Source organism: Panthera tigris, chromosome A3 (assembly GCF_018350195.1).
Source record: "Panthera tigris isolate Pti1 chromosome A3, P.tigris_Pti1_mat1.1, whole genome shotgun sequence".
In the NCBI taxonomy this organism is placed as follows: domain Eukaryota; kingdom Metazoa; phylum Chordata; class Mammalia; order Carnivora; family Felidae; genus Panthera; species Panthera tigris.
In genome coordinates, this window is record NC_056662.1 from 132749576 (window position 1) to 132768775 (window position 19200).

General features: G+C 48.5%; 1 protein-coding gene across 4 annotated transcripts in view; it reads right to left on the reverse strand.

Moving 5' to 3' along the window:
* The window catches only part of ASAP2 (ArfGAP with SH3 domain, ankyrin repeat and PH domain 2), a 170827-nt gene extending 153793 nt beyond the window's left edge, over positions 1-17034 (reverse strand). For 3 of the 4 annotated variants that reach the window (XM_042982525.1, XM_042982524.1, XM_042982523.1), the window contains exon 1: positions 16845-17033. In XM_042982525.1, coding sequence (XP_042838459.1) covers positions 16845-16970 — 126 coding nt within the window. In that variant the 5' untranslated portion in view covers positions 16971-17033. Of the gene's footprint in view, positions 1-16844 lie in introns of all 4 variants that reach the window. The other variant, XM_042982526.1, reaches the window with a different exon arrangement.
* Positions 17035-19200: the final 2166 nt, after the last annotated feature.

Sequence of the window (19200 nt, forward strand, 5' to 3'; positions counted from 1 at the left end):
AATATTTTAGGCCTTACGGGGCACATACACAGTCTCTGTTGCATATTCTTTAGAGTTTTGGGGTTTTGACAACTCATTTCAAACTATAAGCAAGAATTTTAGCTTCTTTTTTTTTTTTTTCCTTTTGCATACAAACACAAGCTGCGGGCTGTAGTCTGCCTGCCTTGACAAAACAGGGGAAACTCTGAGTGCCCCAAACCCAAGTTGCATCGTTCTCACTTCCACAACACCTGGAACCACAGGCTGCTCCTTTGTCCTCCTCTGATGAGATTCTTGCTCTAGAAGCATGAACACACTGAGGAGGGAAGCAAGGGACCCCCCAGTATCCAGGGAGCACCTCCAGCTGTGTGGCCCACCCTTCGCAGCTGCACATGACACATCCCAGGTCTGTCCCAGGGGTGGACAGATGGACTGATCGACAATGGATCAATGGATAGATGGACAGTCGGATGGATGAGACAGATGGATGAAAGGGGACCAATCCAAGAGAGTCAGAGAGTAACCACTTTAAGAATTTGGAGAAGAAAGGGGGTCGGATGGACTGGGGATATGAGGAAAGGGTTTACAGAAAAAAATGACATGATTACTATATTTTTCAACAGAGAAATTAGATATTAATAGGGATGCTTTACGGAGAGCAGATCTTGATCACTCTTAAAAAGACTTTCCTGTTTCAAAGGATGATATGCCAATCTTGATTTTGCAAAGAAAAAGAAATTTATTTCCAAACACATAGCAAGCCTTCTGAGGGAAAGCTATAAAATCACATCCGAAGAATCACCTGCAACTTCACGTTCGACAGACACTCCCTGAGAACCACGTACTGGGCTCTGCGCTGGTTGCTAAGGATTCACAGAGAAGTAACACTTAATCCTTATCCCAGGCACACTCAGTCCGGTATGGAGGCCCAACGTGAAAACTAGTAACAGCAAGCAGGACACGCTTCGGATTTGGAAGCTCCCTCACCCCGTAAAGGAAGTGCCAAAACACCCTGAGGTCAGACGGGAAACCGCACGGCTAATTCTCCCCCTTCTCACACTCCTAGCAGTGGACTCCTAAGGGCCAAGGGCTGTCCTCACAGGAGGCTGCGTGTCCCAGAAACAGATTTCTGCATCAGTCTGCCATGGCCCAAACCCCATCCCGAAAGCTATATACCAAATGCCTCCTTTGGGCCAACACCAATGGGAGAAGTTGTTCCACATAAGTTCATATTCTCAGTAAACTAAAGCTCATCCAAATTACACCACGAAGCTCCACGCAAATGCTCTTCGGGGAACGGCCTGCTTCCCTGCCCACCACAGCAGAGGACACAGATTTGGACTCTGCTGTGGCATCGTGAGACCCTCGGGGACTCCTGGGGCAGGGGTGGGCCCACTCTTGCACACAAGTGTAATTTAATTCTCTCTTTTCTTTCTCCCTTCTGCTGGGCTCAGCTGTTGAGCACTGGTTTCTGCTACTTCCATTTTACTATCTGGTCTTTTCTAGAACCTTGTGGGTGACATGGCGCTGACCTGCGGAGAAACACAACAGGCTTCACAATAGCTACTTTACTCTTCTTACCCGGGGGTCTTTGGTTTACTTCCAGGTTCAAATACGTGCCCTACAGACACCGCCTTTAATTATTCAACCTAATGGCCCATGTTCCTTTGGAAAAAACAGTAACAAATTTCTGAAACACTCATTTGCGGACACTACTACACCCTAATCCAAACCAAAATCTAACAAAGCGTCAGAACCCTGCAGCAGGTCAGCTGGTGTTAGGGGCAGAAGTAAAGCCCTGAATGTGACATCTCGGGCCTCACTGGCTTCGGGCACAGATGCCTGGTGGATGCAAGGTGGTCCGTAAGTGAAAAGAGCAAATAAAACCGAAGCCCTTAGGAGATTTCATATTAGCTCTGACTAAAGCAATCTCGTCATCAGATCAGTCAAGCCTCCTTTACTTTGCTCTGACCACAAAGAAGAAAACTGTGCACCTCAAAACTTAAGGTCCTCCCACACTGCCACGCAAGAGAGTAAATCTTTTTTAAAAAGATAGAATGATAAACGAGTTCTGGAAAATGGAGGGAAGGCAGTATGGCAGGAAAGAAGGCCAACTTTAAATGTCATCACCAGGCAGCAGCTTACCAGAGTGCCTTGGGAGATGGAGGGAGGCAGGCCTCCGCCGGAAATCCCAAATTAAAGCTTCCCTCCTGAGTCCCCTCTGGCTGCAATATCCTCTTTTAAAAAGAAAACACAGGGCTGAGAGGGTCTGGAAATACAAGGAAGGAGTGAAGGGGGAAAGCAGGGGAGAAAGAGGGGGACGATGAGAATTTTACGCTTTGGACACCACCTCGATCGCGGCATAAGTAACTTGGCCCCCCAGGAAAAGACACAGGCAGGAGTGAGGAGGAGGAAAGAGAAGGAAGAAGGTGAAGAGCCATTTTGCCTCCCTCACGGTTTTTACCGTGGGCCCTTCTTGCTGGCAAACGACCCAGCGGCACCTCTTGCAAATCAAAAGCCTGCGACCTGGCAAGCCACAACCAAGACAGACGAAAGCTACAGGTTCTGACAGCCCAGCAGCCCCAGCAGTAAACACATCTCATTCCTATTTGCCACAAAAGAGGTTTACGAGGTGAGAAGAAAACAGGGGAGTCTCAACAATGACCTTTTGTCAAGAAGTGAGTAGTCGCCACGGTGAACGGTGAACGTGTACAGAAAGGAGCAACCAGAAAGCCACATTAGCCAGCAAAACCAATGGGCTGTTCAGCATTTGCTGCTGTAGAGACAGACAAGGCCCGGCTCCCGGGCTGTAAACCTCCAGGTGACGACTGAACATCCAGGCTGAATGAGGCAAACATCTGAAACCCACTTACCAATGCAAGTGACATTTCTACTAACTTACTTTGCAACCAGAGAACAAGCAGGCGACTCTTCCAATTTCCTTAGTATATTCAGAGCCCAGATAAGAAGGAACAAAACAAATTAAATGTAAGAAATTTGGGCTGTACACACGAATGGATTTCTTGAACGAAAGTCAGTCATCCCATAAAGTAATTGAGCCCCTATTCTGTGCAACTGAGTGGGCATTTAAAGAGGATTAAGAACTGATTCCACAACTAGGCAATACAAAGAAATGAAAGACTTCCAGACCGTTAAGGAAGAAATAAAACTATCTCCATTTGCAAATGACATTATCTTGTATATAGAAAATCCTAAGAAGTGCATGTACACACATGCAACTATTAGAGCTAATAAACAAGTTCGTCAAGATTGCAGGATATAAGATCAATATACAAAAATTAACTCTAATTCTATACACTAGTAATTAATAATCCAGAAATGAAATTAAGAAACCAATTCCATTTATCGGGGCACCTGGGTGGCTCAGCCGGTTGAGTGTCTGACTTTGGCTCAGGTCATGATCTCATGGCTCATGAGTTCAAGCCCCACATTGGGCTCTCTGCTGTCAGCACAGAGCCCACTTTGGACCTTCTGTCTCTCTCCCTCTCTCTCTCTCTCTCTCTCTCTCTGCCCTTCCCCAGCTCGCACTCTCTCAAAAGTAAACAAACATTAAAAAAAGAAAACAGTTCCATTTATAATAGCATAAAAAGGAATACAACATTCAGGAATAAATCTAACAAAGGAAGAGCAAGACCTATACACTGAAAACTACAAAACATCATTAGAAGTTAAAGGCTTAAATAAATGAAAAACATCCCAAGGTAACAGATTAGAAGATGCTAAGTTAGATCGTTAAGAGGTCTATACTTCCAAAATTGATCTGCAGATTGAATGCAACACCCAACAAAATCCCAGCTGCCTTTTTGGCAGAAATTGACAAGTTGATCTTAAAATTCACATGACAGTGCAAGGGACATGAATAGCCAAAACAATTTTGGAAAAGAAGAACAAAGTTGGAGGACTCAAACTTGCTGATTTCAAAAATTACTATCAGCCTACAGTAATCAAGACTGTGTGGTACTAACATAAGGACAGACAGATCAATGGAATAGAACCGAGGGTCCACAAACAAACGCATACATCAAAGAACAAGTGATTTTTAACAAGGGTGCCAAAAGAATTCAATGGAGAAAGAACTCTTTTCAACAAATGGTGATGCAGGGCACCTGGGTGGCTCAGTCGGTTAAGCATCCGACTTCGACACAGGTCATGATCTCAGAGCCTGTGGGTTCGAGCCCTGCATCCGGCTTTGTGCTCACAGCTTAGAACCTGGAGCCTGCTTCGGATTCTCTGTCTGTCTCTCTGTCCCTCCCCCACTCACGCTCTGTCTCTCTCTCTCTCAAAAATAAATAAACATTAAAAAAAGTTCTTTTTAATAGTGCTGGGAAAACTGGATATTCACATGCCAAAGAATGAAGTTGGACTGCTACCTCACATCATATACAAAAACTAACTCAAAATGAATCAAGGACTTCAATGTAAGTCCTAAAACTAGAATTCGCCAAAGAAAATATAGGTATAAATCTTTGTGACCTTAATTTAGGCAACAACTTCTTAGATATGCACAAGCAACCAAAGGAAAAACAGATATTCTGGACTTCATCAAAATTAAAACCTTCTGTGCTGACAATCCACAATATGTGAGATAATACTTGCAAATCATATATTTGCTAAGAGTCTAGTTTCTAGAATATATCAAGTACTCTTACAATTCAACAATAATGACAAAAACCCCATTTTAAAAAAGGGCAAAGGGTCTGAAGAGCTATTTTCTCTAAAGAAAATACACAAATGGCCATACGCACAGGAGACCATGCTCGGCACCATAAATTATCCATCAGGAAAGTGCAACTCAAGTCTGTGTGATATTAGGTGACAGCCACTAGGATGGTTATAAAAAAAAACAAAAACAGACAATAACAAGTGTCGACAGGGAGAAATTGGAATCCTATACACTGCTGGTGGGAACGTAAGTAGTGCAGCCCCTTTGAACAGTCTAACAGTTCCTCAAAAAGTTCAACAGGGGCGCCTGGGTGGCTCAGTCGGTTAAGCATCCAACTTTAGCTCAGGTCATGATCTCCCAGTCTGTGGTTTTGAGCCCCATGTCGGGCTCTGTGCTGACAACTCAGAGCCTGGAGCCTGATTCAGATACTGTGGCTCCCTCTCTCTCTGCCCCTCCCCCACTCATGCTGTCTCTCTCTCTCTCCTCTCTCCATCTCTCAAAAATGAATGGACATTTAAAAAAAATTTTTTTAAGTTCAACATAGGGTTGGTTGCCATATGACCCAGAAATTCCACACCCAGGTATATACCCAAGAGAAAACATAGGTCGACTCAAGAACTTGTATAAGAGTATTCGCAGCAGCATTATTTATAATAGCCAAAAAGTGGACACAACCCAAATGTTCATCAAGTGATGAGTGGATAAAGATGTCAAAAATCTGCACGATGGAATAATACTCAGCCAGAAAAAGGAATGAAGTGTAAGCTCACAGTACAGGTAAGATGAACCTCAAAGACATTACGCCACGTGAAAGAAACCAGACACAAAAGGCCACATACTGGATGAGTTCCATTATATGAAATGTCAAGAACAGGCAAATCCAGAGACAGAAAAGAAATTAGTGGTTGTCAGGGGCTAACAGAAGGGGTGACAGTGACTGCTAATAGGTATGGTTTCTTTTCGGTGTGATGAAATGTTCTGGAATTGGACAGTAGGGATGGCCACACACGACTGTGTGAATAAACTAAAAAAAAAAAATCAATGAATTAGTGTAAAAGGGTGAACTTTATGGTAGGTGAATTGTATCTCAATTTTAAAATAAAAAGCAACAAAAAATAAGCGCCCCAGGAAGCCACAGAAAGGTCTTTTTTTAAAAAAAACTCAGCTTGAAAATATAATTCAGAACCTACACTTTCTTTTCAGGACTACAAACTAGCCATTTCTTGCTGATTTTTATTCCCATCATTTATTCTGGAGTCTTTTCAAACTCAACATATGTGATACAAAGATCGATAGGATTTTCAAGCTGGAGAGGGTAGTCAAAGATTGACTAATCCAAACCCCTCATTTTATTTATTTTCTTAAGAAGGTGAACCGGTTTCTTTATTTTGAGAGAGAAAGAGCACGCAAGCAAGGGAGGGACAGAAAGAGAATCCTAAGCAGGCTCCATGCTGCCAGCTCAGAGCCTGACACCGGGCTTGATTCCACGAACCGTGAGATCATGACCTGAGCCAAAATCAAGAGTCGGACACTTACCTGACTGAGCCACTCAGGTGCCCCACCAAACCGCTCATTTTAGAGACCAGACATTCTGGGAGGTGACTTGCCCGAGGCCATATGCAAGGTGGAGACCAAGGTAGAACTGGAATCCCCTCTCTTCATGGCAGGCTCTTTCCACACCACCGTATTAACACAACCAAATCCACAGGGCTTCATCATAAAGCACAGCTTCCAATGAGGAGAATACTGGCTCTCCCAAAACCTAGAGGAAAGCTAGGAGCTATGAGCAGGATTTACTACAAGTTCAACAGTCCAAAGTATTCAATGATCACAAAACCCTGCGATCCTATCATTAACACAACCTGCTCTTCACCAGCGAAGCAAAGCACAACAGAGACAGAACCCAGAGGCCAAGACATCGCAGCAGAGACCACTCAAGCTGCCCCCAGGCCAGCAGGGGGCCAAAAAACCCTGCCCCACTTGTCCCAAACTTGAACTAGAACTGCACCCAGTGACACTCCAGCTCAAGTACAACCATCCTGTTGACTCCAGTGATCTTCTGGGCAAGGGAATCTCTCAAGGGGGGAATGGAAGAGGTGAAGCTTATTTTCACCTCTAACCTCTTGAAAAGCACGAGTATGAACAGCTCAGAGGCAGAGAGAGGAGAGGAGGGGATCAGAAAAAGTAGAGTGGCAAGAGGCAGGCGAGTCGAGCTGCAGACATCCGTAGACGCAGAATGGTTAAGGGCTGGAGAAGCCCCTGCCTGCACTCCAGCTCATCCAGCTCTCCATTTCCCAAAGAGGCCACAGAGGCTGGGCCAGAAATCCCCAGCACAAGGTCCACCAGCTGGCTAGCCACAGGTCAGGGCCGTCGGAGGAACAAACACGGCACAAGGACTTGACATTCCCCCTTCCCTGCAGAATCTCCCCCAAAGTCCCCTAGCTGGCAACAGGGAGCTGACTCCTCAGCCTGAGTCTGCCTGCACACACCAGATCTGTGATTCACCCTTCAGTGGCCTCTCAAAACACAGATTTGCTGACAAAGAGAGAAATCTGTATGCATCTGATCCCTGCCTGCGTGGCTGTGGAGTCCTTTACACACAGCTGTGACAGTTTTATCAGTCCCTCGGCTCTGAGGAAGCCAGATCTCTCCTTTTAACTCACTTCGAGGTAGTTAAGGGTCACTTAATAAACACCCCTGATGCTAAGTACCTCCCCAGGGGTTAGTGTCTGAAGACCCTGTCCGGGCAATCACACATTCCCAAGGTCAGCGACAATGTGGACTGGCCTACAGAAGGTCTATAATTACCGACCTGCACTAAAGAGACTCACAGAGACACCCAAAGAGGAACAGAGATGCCAGCAGGAGACATCAGGTGGTGCATCCGAGGACCAAGAGGAGGAAGAGCCCAAAGGACACCAGTGCTAACAGTGTGGCTGGGAGTAGTGGTTCCATCAACTGCTAGTGTGGGATTGGGGAACCGCAGGCATGTAACTTGTCTGCGTCTGGCCTTCCTCAACCGTTAAGACAGAGGTAACAGGACCTACCTCACAGGATCTTTGAAAGGATTCAATAATCAATTTAATACACAGCACAGTCCTTAAAACAAAATTAAGGCCGAAAGCAATGTCAGCCATGGTTGCAGTTGGCATTAAAAAAAAAAAAAAAAAAGCCATAATAAAAATGTGATTTCTTCTGGGAAACTAGAGAAAGAGGGCCCCAAATCCTGATCACCTTGCTAGAATCCTAAAATACAGAGGAATTCATCATCAGAGGGAGTTTGTCTCCATCAGCCACTCGATTTTATTGACAGCACCTATGTATAAAATCATATTGACAAAGCCATCTTCAAGATCGAGTGGAAAGATGACATCATTACTAATACCGTTAGTAGGGCAGGCCTCCTGCCAGGCTGTGAGCACTGCCCTGGGCCACTCATCCCTGCAGGGCTGGGCATGTCGGCAGAGCCGTGAAGCGAGTAAAGAGAAATCATTTCTACGGCAACAAGGACAGTGAGGGAGCAGAACAGCAAGGATTTCCCCAAAGCATGCACTCAAGAAACGCAATAGACGCCAGTCACTAACGCTGACAGCGAGAGGGGTCCCGGTCGTCACAGAGGCATCAACACAGGGAGGCTTTTCTGGCCCAAGTTACACGGAGGCAGCCGGCTGCTAAAGGAGCAGACCCTCGTGTCAAAATGCTAGAGTTGGAATCCTGCCTCGAGTACTTCCCAGCTCTGTGATCTTGGTAAAGCGGCTTAGGTTCTCGGAACCGTGCAGCGTTTTTGTAACAATTAAAACAAGGTAATAGTATATGCAAAGAACTTAAAGCATGTCTTAAATGCTAGAAAGACAAGAGGGGAGAAAAAAACAACAACAGTGACTGACAGTCACGCTTCGGCCATGCTGTGGATGTCCCAAACACACTCATGCAACAACAACACCAAAAACAACCCAAGGCCTGCAAAGTTTCCCTTAAAACTCTGGACAGGAAGATACCTGAACACGTACTCTGGCTTCACAAACAAGCTTGCCCTACAGAGTGAAAGGATAGGGTAGAACATGCTCCCAACACAGAGGAAGTGGGAACTGGCTTGTGGAGAGGCAGCCCAGCTCAGGGTCCTAAGAACAGGACTCAGAGATGCATCCACAGTCTTGCTCAACTCCAAGGCACGCGAAAGTGCACCCCATGCGACCATAGGCGAAAGTGCCGAGCCCGGACTCTGAAACAGTGCGGAGCATACCGTGGCTGCCAAACCACAACCGCTTCCCCTAAACACCTTCACTACTCGATAATTTTAACACCGGCTTAGGAGGCGACATTCCTCAGCGAGACTCTAACAACCAACTCGTGACAATGACAGGGTAATAACCGTGAAGCTTGTTTAAAGAGCATTGTTACAGAGTCAATCACGCACTCCAAAAACAATTAACTGAAAGGATCTTATCGTCAAGCCTAGGAGTCTCTGTCTGAATTCAAGGGGTCCATAAATTTGGATTGGAAAAAAGAAGTGCATCTGTATTTCATGATCCCGAGTGAAATGTAGCATTTTCCCTCAGTAATGAATATAAGCAACACGCCGCACTAACATCAGCCACACCTGTGACTAATAAGAGCTCTATCAATACAACTGTAGGGTTTGAAATGTCTCACGATATTGCCTATACTCATCAGGACTTCTAAAGTGGCTTATGGGGAAGGAGCCCTGACCTGGCAGTGACAGCATATTGGTAGGTGCCCAGCATATATTTATGAATCAATAAACTCAGCAAAACCAAATACAAATAAAACTACAGCCCAAGTATTCCAGACCCGTTTATTCCACAACGTGATTCACATGATGAAATGATGATGGTACAAAAGTACCTGGAAGGGCCCTTGGCAACTGCTTTAAGAGCACACAACACACAAAAGTTGAAGCCAGGGAGGCATGTTTTTACTGCTGGACAGTGACCAGGTGAACTCCCCTGCTCTCTGTAGCAGGGAAAGAGGGGTGTTTGGGGAGCTGGATCAGAGACAGGATCCTGGGCATCTGACACAGTCAATGAAGTGTCCCCTGCTGTCCTCTGCAGCGGAGGGAAGTGAACATACCCCTCCAGCCCAGGTCTACAGAGCTAGGCTTTGAGTCTACCCCATCCCTGTCTGCCATGAAACAAAACAAATATTCAGGATTTTTTTTTTTTTTAACATTTATTCATTTTTGAAAGACAGAGACAGAGCACAAATGGGGGAGGACTAGAAAGAGGGAGACACGGAATCCGAAGCAGGCTCCAGGCTCCAAGCGTTCAGCACAGAGCCTGACGCAGGGCTCGAACCCACGACCGTGAGACCATGACCTGAGCCGAAGTCGGCCGCCCAACCAACTGAGCCACCCAGGCGCCCTCCGGATTGGTTTTAACAGAGGTTCTCCAACCAGTGAAGGTGAGTGGCACACAGCTGGCCTCGATGCTGACACTAAGCAGCAGCAGCAGCAGACGCTTCACTCTAGAGACGCAGGGAGGTCTATTCTCCAGGTGGCCTGCGTGAACTGGGCTTGACTTCGGTCTTGCGGGGCAGGAACTCTGTCCTGCTCACTTCCCCGGCATACCAACACTCCATGCACCACAGATCTCTCCACCAGACCTCTCCTCTCCCCCACCGCTACCACCCAGGCCAAGACCCTCTTGCCTGGATGCCTGCACCAGACTCCTCGCCACACCAGTCTCCTGCTTTTGTCTCCTGCCTTGCTGGTCTATTCTCTGTAGAACAATCGCCGTGACACTTGTAAAATGTAAATGGGACCATGTTATTCCCTGCTCAAACCCTCTGATAGCTTCCCATCACATCAGAACAAGGTCCGATCCCCTCCCAAGACCATCAAGGCCTGTGTGACCTGTCCCTGCCCACCCTCACCCTTCTCTCCTCACCCACCTCCTTCTTCCTGTCCTTAAATGCCCTAGTCCGGTCACATCTTCTGGCCTTTTCACGTGCCGTGCTTCCATTCGGTGCTTCCATTCGGTTCTTCCCGGGCTGGATTCCTCACTGCATTCCGGGCACTGCTCTAACGTCACGTCTTCAGAGGCCTTTCTTGATTTGCCTCCCAATATCCAAAGTGACTTGCTACTCCCAAATTCTACAGAACTTTTCTTATCACTTATCATTACTTGACATTACGTTACATAACTATCTGTTTACTGCAATAATTACCAACTCCATTTGTGCAGAAGCTTTCAAATGCCAATGAGCTGCAGGCCTCACCCAAACCAGTAAGTCAGAGTTTCAGGGAATAGGCCAGGCACCTCTAGTCCACAAAATCCCCCCTACGTGATTCTAACTGCAGCAAAGATTCATACTCTTACATCATACTCCTACAGTTTGATTCTCAAACTTTAATATGCAGACAATGCACCTGGGGATGTTATTAAAATATAGACTCAGGGGCACCTGGGTGGCTCAGTCAGTTAAGCATCTGACCTTGGCTCAGGTCATGATCTCGCGGTTCCTGGGTTCTGATTCTCTGTCCCCCTCTCACTCTGCCCCTCCCCTGCTTGTGCTCTCTCTCTCTCTCAAAGATAAACATTAAAATTTTTTTTTAAGTTTATTCATTTTGAGAAAGACAGAGAGAAAGAGAGAGCAAGTGGGGGAGGGGCAGAGAGAGAGAGAGAGAGAGAGAGAGAGAGAGAGAGAGAATGAGAATGAATCCCAAGCAGGCTCCACACTGTCATCACGGAGCCTGATTCAGGGCTCAAACTCACGAAACGTGAGACCATGACCTGAGCCAAAGTTGGACACTTAACCAACTGAGCCACCCAGGCACCCCAAAAATAAGTATTTAAAAAACAAAAATATAAAATAAAATGTAGACTCAATTTCACTAGGTCTAAGGTGGAATCTGAGATTCTACATTTCTGACAAGCTCCCAGATGATGCTAATGCTGGTCAGTGGACCTTGCTTTGAGCTGCAAGGGTCTAAAACATCACTGTCCAACAAAACTTTCTGCAAGGATGCAAATGTTCTAAATCTACACTGTTCAATACACACGTGACTACTGAGCACCTGAATCTCGGCTAGTACAGTGGAGAAACTGAATTTTTAATCTTAGGGTACCATATTAATACAGATCTAGAATGTATATGCTCCATGAAGGCACCAATTCCTAGAAATGTGGAGCATAAGAAAAGAATTAAGGATCCCTGCAAACTCTTGGCCTGCGCAGCCTCTGTGGATGGGACACTGTGAAAACTCTATCAGAGGCCTAGATGGCACCAGCTCAGGAGTGGATCAGTACTTACCTAGGGCAGGAAGGCAGCCACAGAAGGCCATTCTGAGACACTTCAGTGACCAAAGCATGCGGTAACCCACAGATGACCACCTTGACCTCATGACTCAACCGCACTCCTAACCACAACCCCAGGCACCCTTGACCAATGCCATCCCTGGGCATCCATGATCCTGGACAATCTTAAAGCCCCAGCTCTCACAGTGACTTGGTTTATTGCACTGATTTGTTATAGGATGTCTGCCTCTCCCACTAAGTTGTAGGTTCTTTCAAAGAGGGAACTTACTCCACTTGGTATTCTATTCCCATCACCTAGCACACAGCGGGACTCAATAAATACTGCATGAATGTCAGAGCCTGGACCCTACTGGGAGAATCATTAGTATTTTTACTGTTAATCACAAGAAACAGGGGAAACAATTGGGAGGAGGAGGGAGGATTACATAACAAGAGAAGATCGGTTCCTCCTTAAATGACTCAAAAATTTCCAAACACGTTTTAAGTCCAGATTTCAGAACACAGCATAAATAAGGTGGCCCTGTTTGACCACAAAACCTCATTTCCAAAAACACAAACACACGGGCAAGAAAAGATTATGTCCTTCCGACAACAGATGCAAAATCTACTAGTCTGGGATCTGGAAGAGCCCTCTTCACAAAGGGCTGAGGTTCAGAATCACATTCTTGCCTAAAAAGCACATGGGCCAGGTTCCCACTAGAACTGCTGGGAGGGGCATCTGGCCCCAAGGACAGCAAGGCCCCTGGGAATCTGTGCAGCCCACAGGCTCATTTTACCCCTGCAGTTAGAACCCTGTGCTTGTGACAGCAATGAGATTTCCAAGGTAACCAAGCACAACAGAGTAGAGAATTATGGCCCCGGAAGGAAGCAGATTAAATTGTAATACTTACGAGTCAACATCAAATTTATTTTTAAAACTACATATCTGACAAAAGCCAAATAGGCAAGGCAGCATGGATGGTGTTTTACAGGAGGACTGAACTATCAACATGAATATTCCAAGTACGTCTACAACTTTTTCTTATTCTGAGAATATTTCAAAGTGCCTAGAGACTCCAAGAAACGGAGACAGAAATAACCCCCCCAAAAAGGTGGGGGCGGGGGAGAAGCTCACTTCTCAGAGTTATGTCACAACTACTTATTTTTTTCCATTATTTCCAAAAACACAGATTCCATCCAGTTGCAGCAGCAGACTTTGCTAAAAATGTGCACAATAATTACTTCACCCAGAGAAAGTGATCACCAGGCGAGACAACACACTGGTTAAAAAAAAAAAAACAAAAAAACAAAAAAAACAAGCATGGGTTAACAAATATAGTTTTCATTCACTTAACTCATTCAACCATTCCTCCGTTTCCTCTACTCTTCCTACCCAACCCCCAGGTAAACCCATGGTGGTGCCAGAGCCCTCAACAGGTTCTACGGATTAACTATGTTGTCAAGCCGTTAGCATTTACTAGACCCGGTGCCTGTCAGAGGCTGTGCTGTATCTTATCTCATTGAACCCTCCCCACCACCCTCTGAAGTACAGAGGTATTGGTATCCAGAACTTAGTGCTGAGGAAAATGAGAAAACGCATCTCAGCCAAGTTCACAAAACTGGCAAGTGGTGGAGTCTGAACTTGAACCCATAACTATCCAACAAATGAGGAATTCAGAGAATTCAGCATCACTAAAAGGGACAGAAGACGGGGGCGCCTGGCTGGCTCAGTCGTGGAGCATGTGACTCTTGAGCTCAACTTCTGATCCCGAGGTTGTAAGTTCGAGCCCCACGCTGGGTGTAGAGATTACTTAAAAATCATCTTAAAAAACAGCAACACTTCTGAAAACAGCGTGGAGCCAGCTCTTCAACTTACTAGGCTCTATAACCTTGAACAAATTATCCTCTCTGAGCCTCAGTTTCCTCATGTATAAAGCAGCAATAAGGAATAAATACAACAGACGTGATATTCATAGCGCAGGGTAGGGACCCAACAGCTACCAACAACCCAGCTACACATGTACGTATCCAAAAAGTACATGTCAGTTGTAAAACACTTTTTATCAGACATAACCTACATTGGAAAAAATAAGTTCCCAAAGGTTTATCAGTTTAAAATTAGTTTGCTAATCCCATGACTCATTTATTTAAACACAGGAACAGGGCTTGCAAATTTTAAATTTATTTTATGTTAAATGAGTAATTTATGTCACAAGAGCCACTCTCTGCCTCACTTCAGTATGAAAAGTTAATGCTTGTTCAAAACTGAAATATGTGGGCATCACTTGTTAATGCAACTATTTGGAACACGTTTTGGAAATGGGAATGAACATTACACACCCCAGGAGAGAGCATTATTTAAAGGAATCTACAGTGATTCCTCAGAGAGTAAACACCTCTCAAATCTAGTTTTCTCACAAATCCAAACTCACGGGCCGCCTGGGTGGCTCAGTTGGTTAAAGCATCCGACTTTGGCTTGGGTCATGGTCTCTGGGTTCGTGAGATCAAGGTATGTGGAGCCTGCTTGGGGTCCTCTCTCTTCACTCCTCCCTCTCTCAAAATAAATAAACATTAAAAAAAAATCCAAACTCACATATTTCATATCATACTATGAACAGTGGATTTGCCTAAAGTGAAAAGAGACCTGGGACGCCTGGGTGGCTCAGTCCATTGAGCATCTGACTCTTGATTTTGGCTCAGGTCATGATCTCACGAGTTCAAGCCCTGTATTGGGCTCTGCACTGACAGCACAGCCTACCTGGCATTCTCTCTGTCTCTCTCCCTCTCTTTCTGCCCCTCCCTCCCTCTCTCTCTCAAAATTAAATTTTTAAAAGTGAAGATAGACTTGTAATGATTTCAATTTTTTCATTTTTGAAAGTTTAACCGATCCGTGTGCTTGGATGGCAACAGGGAGCGAGCTTGCAATTTAATAAAATGACCAAATCCAGTCTCTTTCTAATCTGCTCAGTAACTGAGCTCTCGGGTAATCTCCTGCACAGCATACAAAAAAAAGGCTTTGGAAATTACACACTGCAAACGAAAATTAATCAGAGGAAGGGTATGCCAATTTTAAGAGCAATTCCTATTTGCCTAACTCTCCAGCACCTGCCAGTGTTAATAATATTTAGCTGACAAACAGCAGTGGGGAAAAGAAACAGAACTTTACATATAATCGAGCCTTCTTTAAGGCATCGTGTACAAGGCTTCCTTCCCTAAAGAAACACTCAGCTACTTTTTTGGTTGCAATCATTCCATAGACATCATTAATGGTGTATTCTCAAAACAGGATGAAAATGTTCCCCTTGCTTTTCAACCAGTACTTCTGAAAAAACTTCTCTGGGTCATCTCCATCTGCCTCATTTAAAGGCTTTTTTTTTTTTTTTTTTAATTTGAAGCCAACATTTTTAAGCCTTGCTGACACAAGTAGATGTGGGATTACAGAACTCACTACAAAAGGTTTACATGCAGCTCTCCTCCACCAAAAAAACAGGAGAGAAGAAAGGAGGGAGGTAGGAGGGGGCCCTAGCTATACTTAAAATATTCAGAATGCTAAATCTATCATTTTTAACTGTCTATGTCTACACAAATATAAATCCCCATTAAGAGAAACATTCTGTTTTTTTTTTTTCCCCAAGCAATTCCTAACAGCAGATGCTCTGCTCAAAGTGGGCAAAAAAAATTAATGGCATCGCTTAATTTAAAAAGCTCTGCCGTGACCTCCCCTCCCTCACTCTAGCCCAATCATCTTCTTCTAAAATGCCTGCGATACCCCATTTTAAGGCTGTAACTTGACATTCTGGCCAAGAGAAATTTAATCATCTATTCCATACTGGCACACGTGTGGCTTGTAAACCAGTTACCTATTACGAGCCAAGCAGAGCGCTAAGCACGTCACACACCGCGTCTCTGACCCTCATAATAGTCCGGGAAAGGATGTATTTATTACTCCTGTTGGCTAGGTAAGGAAAACGAGAGCAGAGAGGCGAGGAGCTACCCTAAACCACACAGCAGCGGGGGCCCTGGACTCACAAACTCTGCCCTACGACGCATGCTGCTTTGACTGTCAACCTAAGCTTGTTCATTCCTGAGGGTTCTCTCCGCAGGATGCGGAGGGCTTACCAGTTAGCACTAGGCATGATGACTTTGCACCTTGAAAGCACTTGATTAAAATCAGGCCTTTTCCAGGCTGATGGGGAGGAGGGCAATCGGGGGGGGGGGGTTCAAGAGGGTGAGACACACGCAACTGGGGGACGGCTATCACACGTCTTCGGATCAGAAGCCCCGGCTCCGCACTCAGCTCCCCGCACTCGGTTGCCGGGCGCAGTGTGGAATGCGGTCAGGCCTTCCCCGCTAAGGTGTGCACACCTTCCCCGGACGGCCGGGGTCCTCCCACGATCCTCCCAGCCACCCGAGGGGCGGGCAAAGGGGGCCAGGGCTGCAGCGGGGCTCGGAGCACACGGCTGCGCGGCGGGGCGGGCTGCGGGCAGGGGCTCTCCCAGAACAAGTGGGAGGTGGGCGCCGGGCGAAGGCTGGCGAGCCCACCACCCCGGCCGCGGCGGGCGCGGGGGTCCCAGCTCACCGCCCACCCCGCCTTCCCGGCCAAAGTTGGCCGCGCTGCGGGAAACCGCCCGGCCCGGGGCCCCGAGAGGGAAACGAGGGCGGCGGGAGGAGGGGGGGGGGGTCTTAAAAAGGCCCAAGGTAGCCATCAGCCATCTCCTCGGAGCCACCTACACGGAACAAAGGGCTTCTGTGTCGGGCAGGGGTGGCCCGGCCGCGTCCGATTTGGAGGAAAAGAAACTTTTCCCGGGCTGCGGGCGCGGGGGGCAGGGGCGGGGGAGGGCCGGGCGGCGGGCAGGGCGCGAGGCCACCTGAGGCCGGGGCCACCCGCCCCCGCCGCCCGGCGACGCCCGCCCGGCGCCGCTCACCTCCTCGATGGCCGCCACCGTGTTCCGGCACTGCGCGGTGCGCGTGGTGAAGCTCGAGGCCGTGGGCGCCTTGTAGTCCTCATGGGTCTCGGCCACGAATTCCGACACGGAGATCTGGTCCGGCATCGCCTCGGCGCGCGGGCGCGGGCGGCCGGCCGCGGGGGTGCCGCCGCCTCAGCCGCCGCGCGGGCTCCGACCGGCCGCTCGGACGCCGCCGCCGCCGCCGCGCCCGCAGCTCGCCCGGCCGGCGGACAAAGGGAAGCGCCGGGGCGCGGGCCGCCGCCGCAGGAGCCGCAGGAGCCGCCGCAGGGCGCGGGTCGGCCGCCCGCGGGGCCGGGCGGCGGGAGCAGGGGCCGCGCGCGCAGCCCCGCGCAGCTCGGGCCCGGCCGGTCCGCCAGCCGCGCCGAGGGCTCCGCCGCCTGCCCTCCCGAGCGAGCCCCGAGGCGGACGCGCAGAGCCGGCGGGAACTGCCGGCCACCCAGCCGCGGGCCCCGAGCGACTCCCGCGGAGAGGGGCGGGTCCGGGCCGGGGGCGGCGGCCGGCCGAGCGCGGGGCGGGGCGGCGCGGAGGGCCGGGCCGCCAATCCGCGCGCTCGCCGCCGCCGCCGCCGCCGCCGCCGCCGCCGCCGCCGCCGCCGCCGCCGCCGCCGCCGGGAAGCCGAGCCTGCAGGAAGGAAGGCGGCGCGCGCCCCGGCCCGCCGAGCCGCTCGCCCGCCGCCGCGCGCCGCATTGTCTCGGCGTTCGAGCCCCGCGCCGCGCGCCGTGGTTCGAGGGCGCGCCCCCACCCCCACCCCCACCCCCACCCGGGGCCTCGCGGGCAGGCGGGGCCTCGTCTCACCCTTCCGGGCCCAGCCACAGTCTACCCTCCCCTACCCGGCGCTAGGAACCTTCCTTGGGGTCCCCCCCTAAACCGCGGGGAATGCCCGTCCAGGCGAGAGAGAAAGTGTGAGGAGCTCGCCCCCTGCCGGACGGTGCGCTCCGCCCCCCGCCCGCACTCGGCGCGACGAGTGTCTCCCGCGCCCGGCCGGGCATCACCCGCACCCCACCCCCCACCCCCCCGCCCGCCGCCAGTCTGGGGTTCGGGAACAGTGACAAGAAATGACCATATGGTGATGCTCCCGTGCTCTATGTAAAGTCACCTAATCCTCACGAGCTCACGAGGCACGGAAAGCGAGGGTTATTTGCTTTATATAGAACACGCAGCCGCAGAGCACACAGTGAAGGCCCCGGGGGCGACCGGGGCTTCAAACTCGGGTCCCGCTGACTTCGAAGCCCGGGCGCTGCCGAGCTCACAGGCCCCTAGGAAGTGTCCCCGTCGTGTTTCCGAAAGCTTGTACGAGCCTAGGTCATTCTGCGTTCGTTGGAAATAGTTTTAGACTACCAGACGAGGACCCACCCTGGGAAGATAACTGCATGCCCTCAAGTGAAATTCCTGCGGGAAGTGGAGGGAACCCAGGCAGTGGACGAGAACCTGGGGAAAGAGCCCCCCTCTTCCTGTGGTTTCAGAGGGGACACGCAACAATGGCAGGCAACTCTCACGCATGACTGATTCAGCACGCAGTTTGAATTCGTACAGATTTTCATGTAACAGCTCTTAAGGAAACTTTAAGGGTTATTTTTAAAAATCCAGAAGCTCCGAAGACACTGGTCAAATGAAATCACACCCTATAACTCTCCGCCAGGCATGTGGCATGGTTTCTGTAGCTGCCAGCAATAAAAGCAAGAGAAACTTTACAAAAACCTTTTGTGCATCTGAAAAGGAGGAAGTGTGAGAGACATTGGAAATTCAATATGTCAGACAAAGCAGCCTCCTGACGCTGCAGGACAGTGGACCAGTCAAACAATCTTTTTTTAAGCTCCCATGTAAGAATTTGCTATATGAGATGGCAGCGTGGGTCAGACGTTATGTATGGCCTTTGGTATTTTAGTAGCATTGCATGTGAAATTTAAGTTTCTGAAATAGCGGTATTAGTGGATAGCTTTTATTGCCGCACTAGGCAATGAGTTACAATTTTTAAAACTGTAGCATCTCTGCTCCTGTCTTCCTTTTAGCTGTTTTCACTCTTCTGGTGTCTTTGGTGGGTTTCCTCTATATGCTACTAAGTCTACAATCCAAGTCCTGTACATATTTATGTTAATACATCCTCCCCTACACCGAGCAGACTCTGTTTTCCTCCTCGCTGGTTTTCCAGCTACAGCTTTTGTTTCGTTCTTTGTTGTCGCCGGAGAATATTCCGGATAGTTTTTCAAGTCTTGGTTTTTAGAGGACTAGTATCCATCAGGCTGTGAGGGTTAAAGAGGAGGAAGTCGTGTTTTTCCCTGGCATCTAGTACAGCATTAACCAGACTGATCAAGAC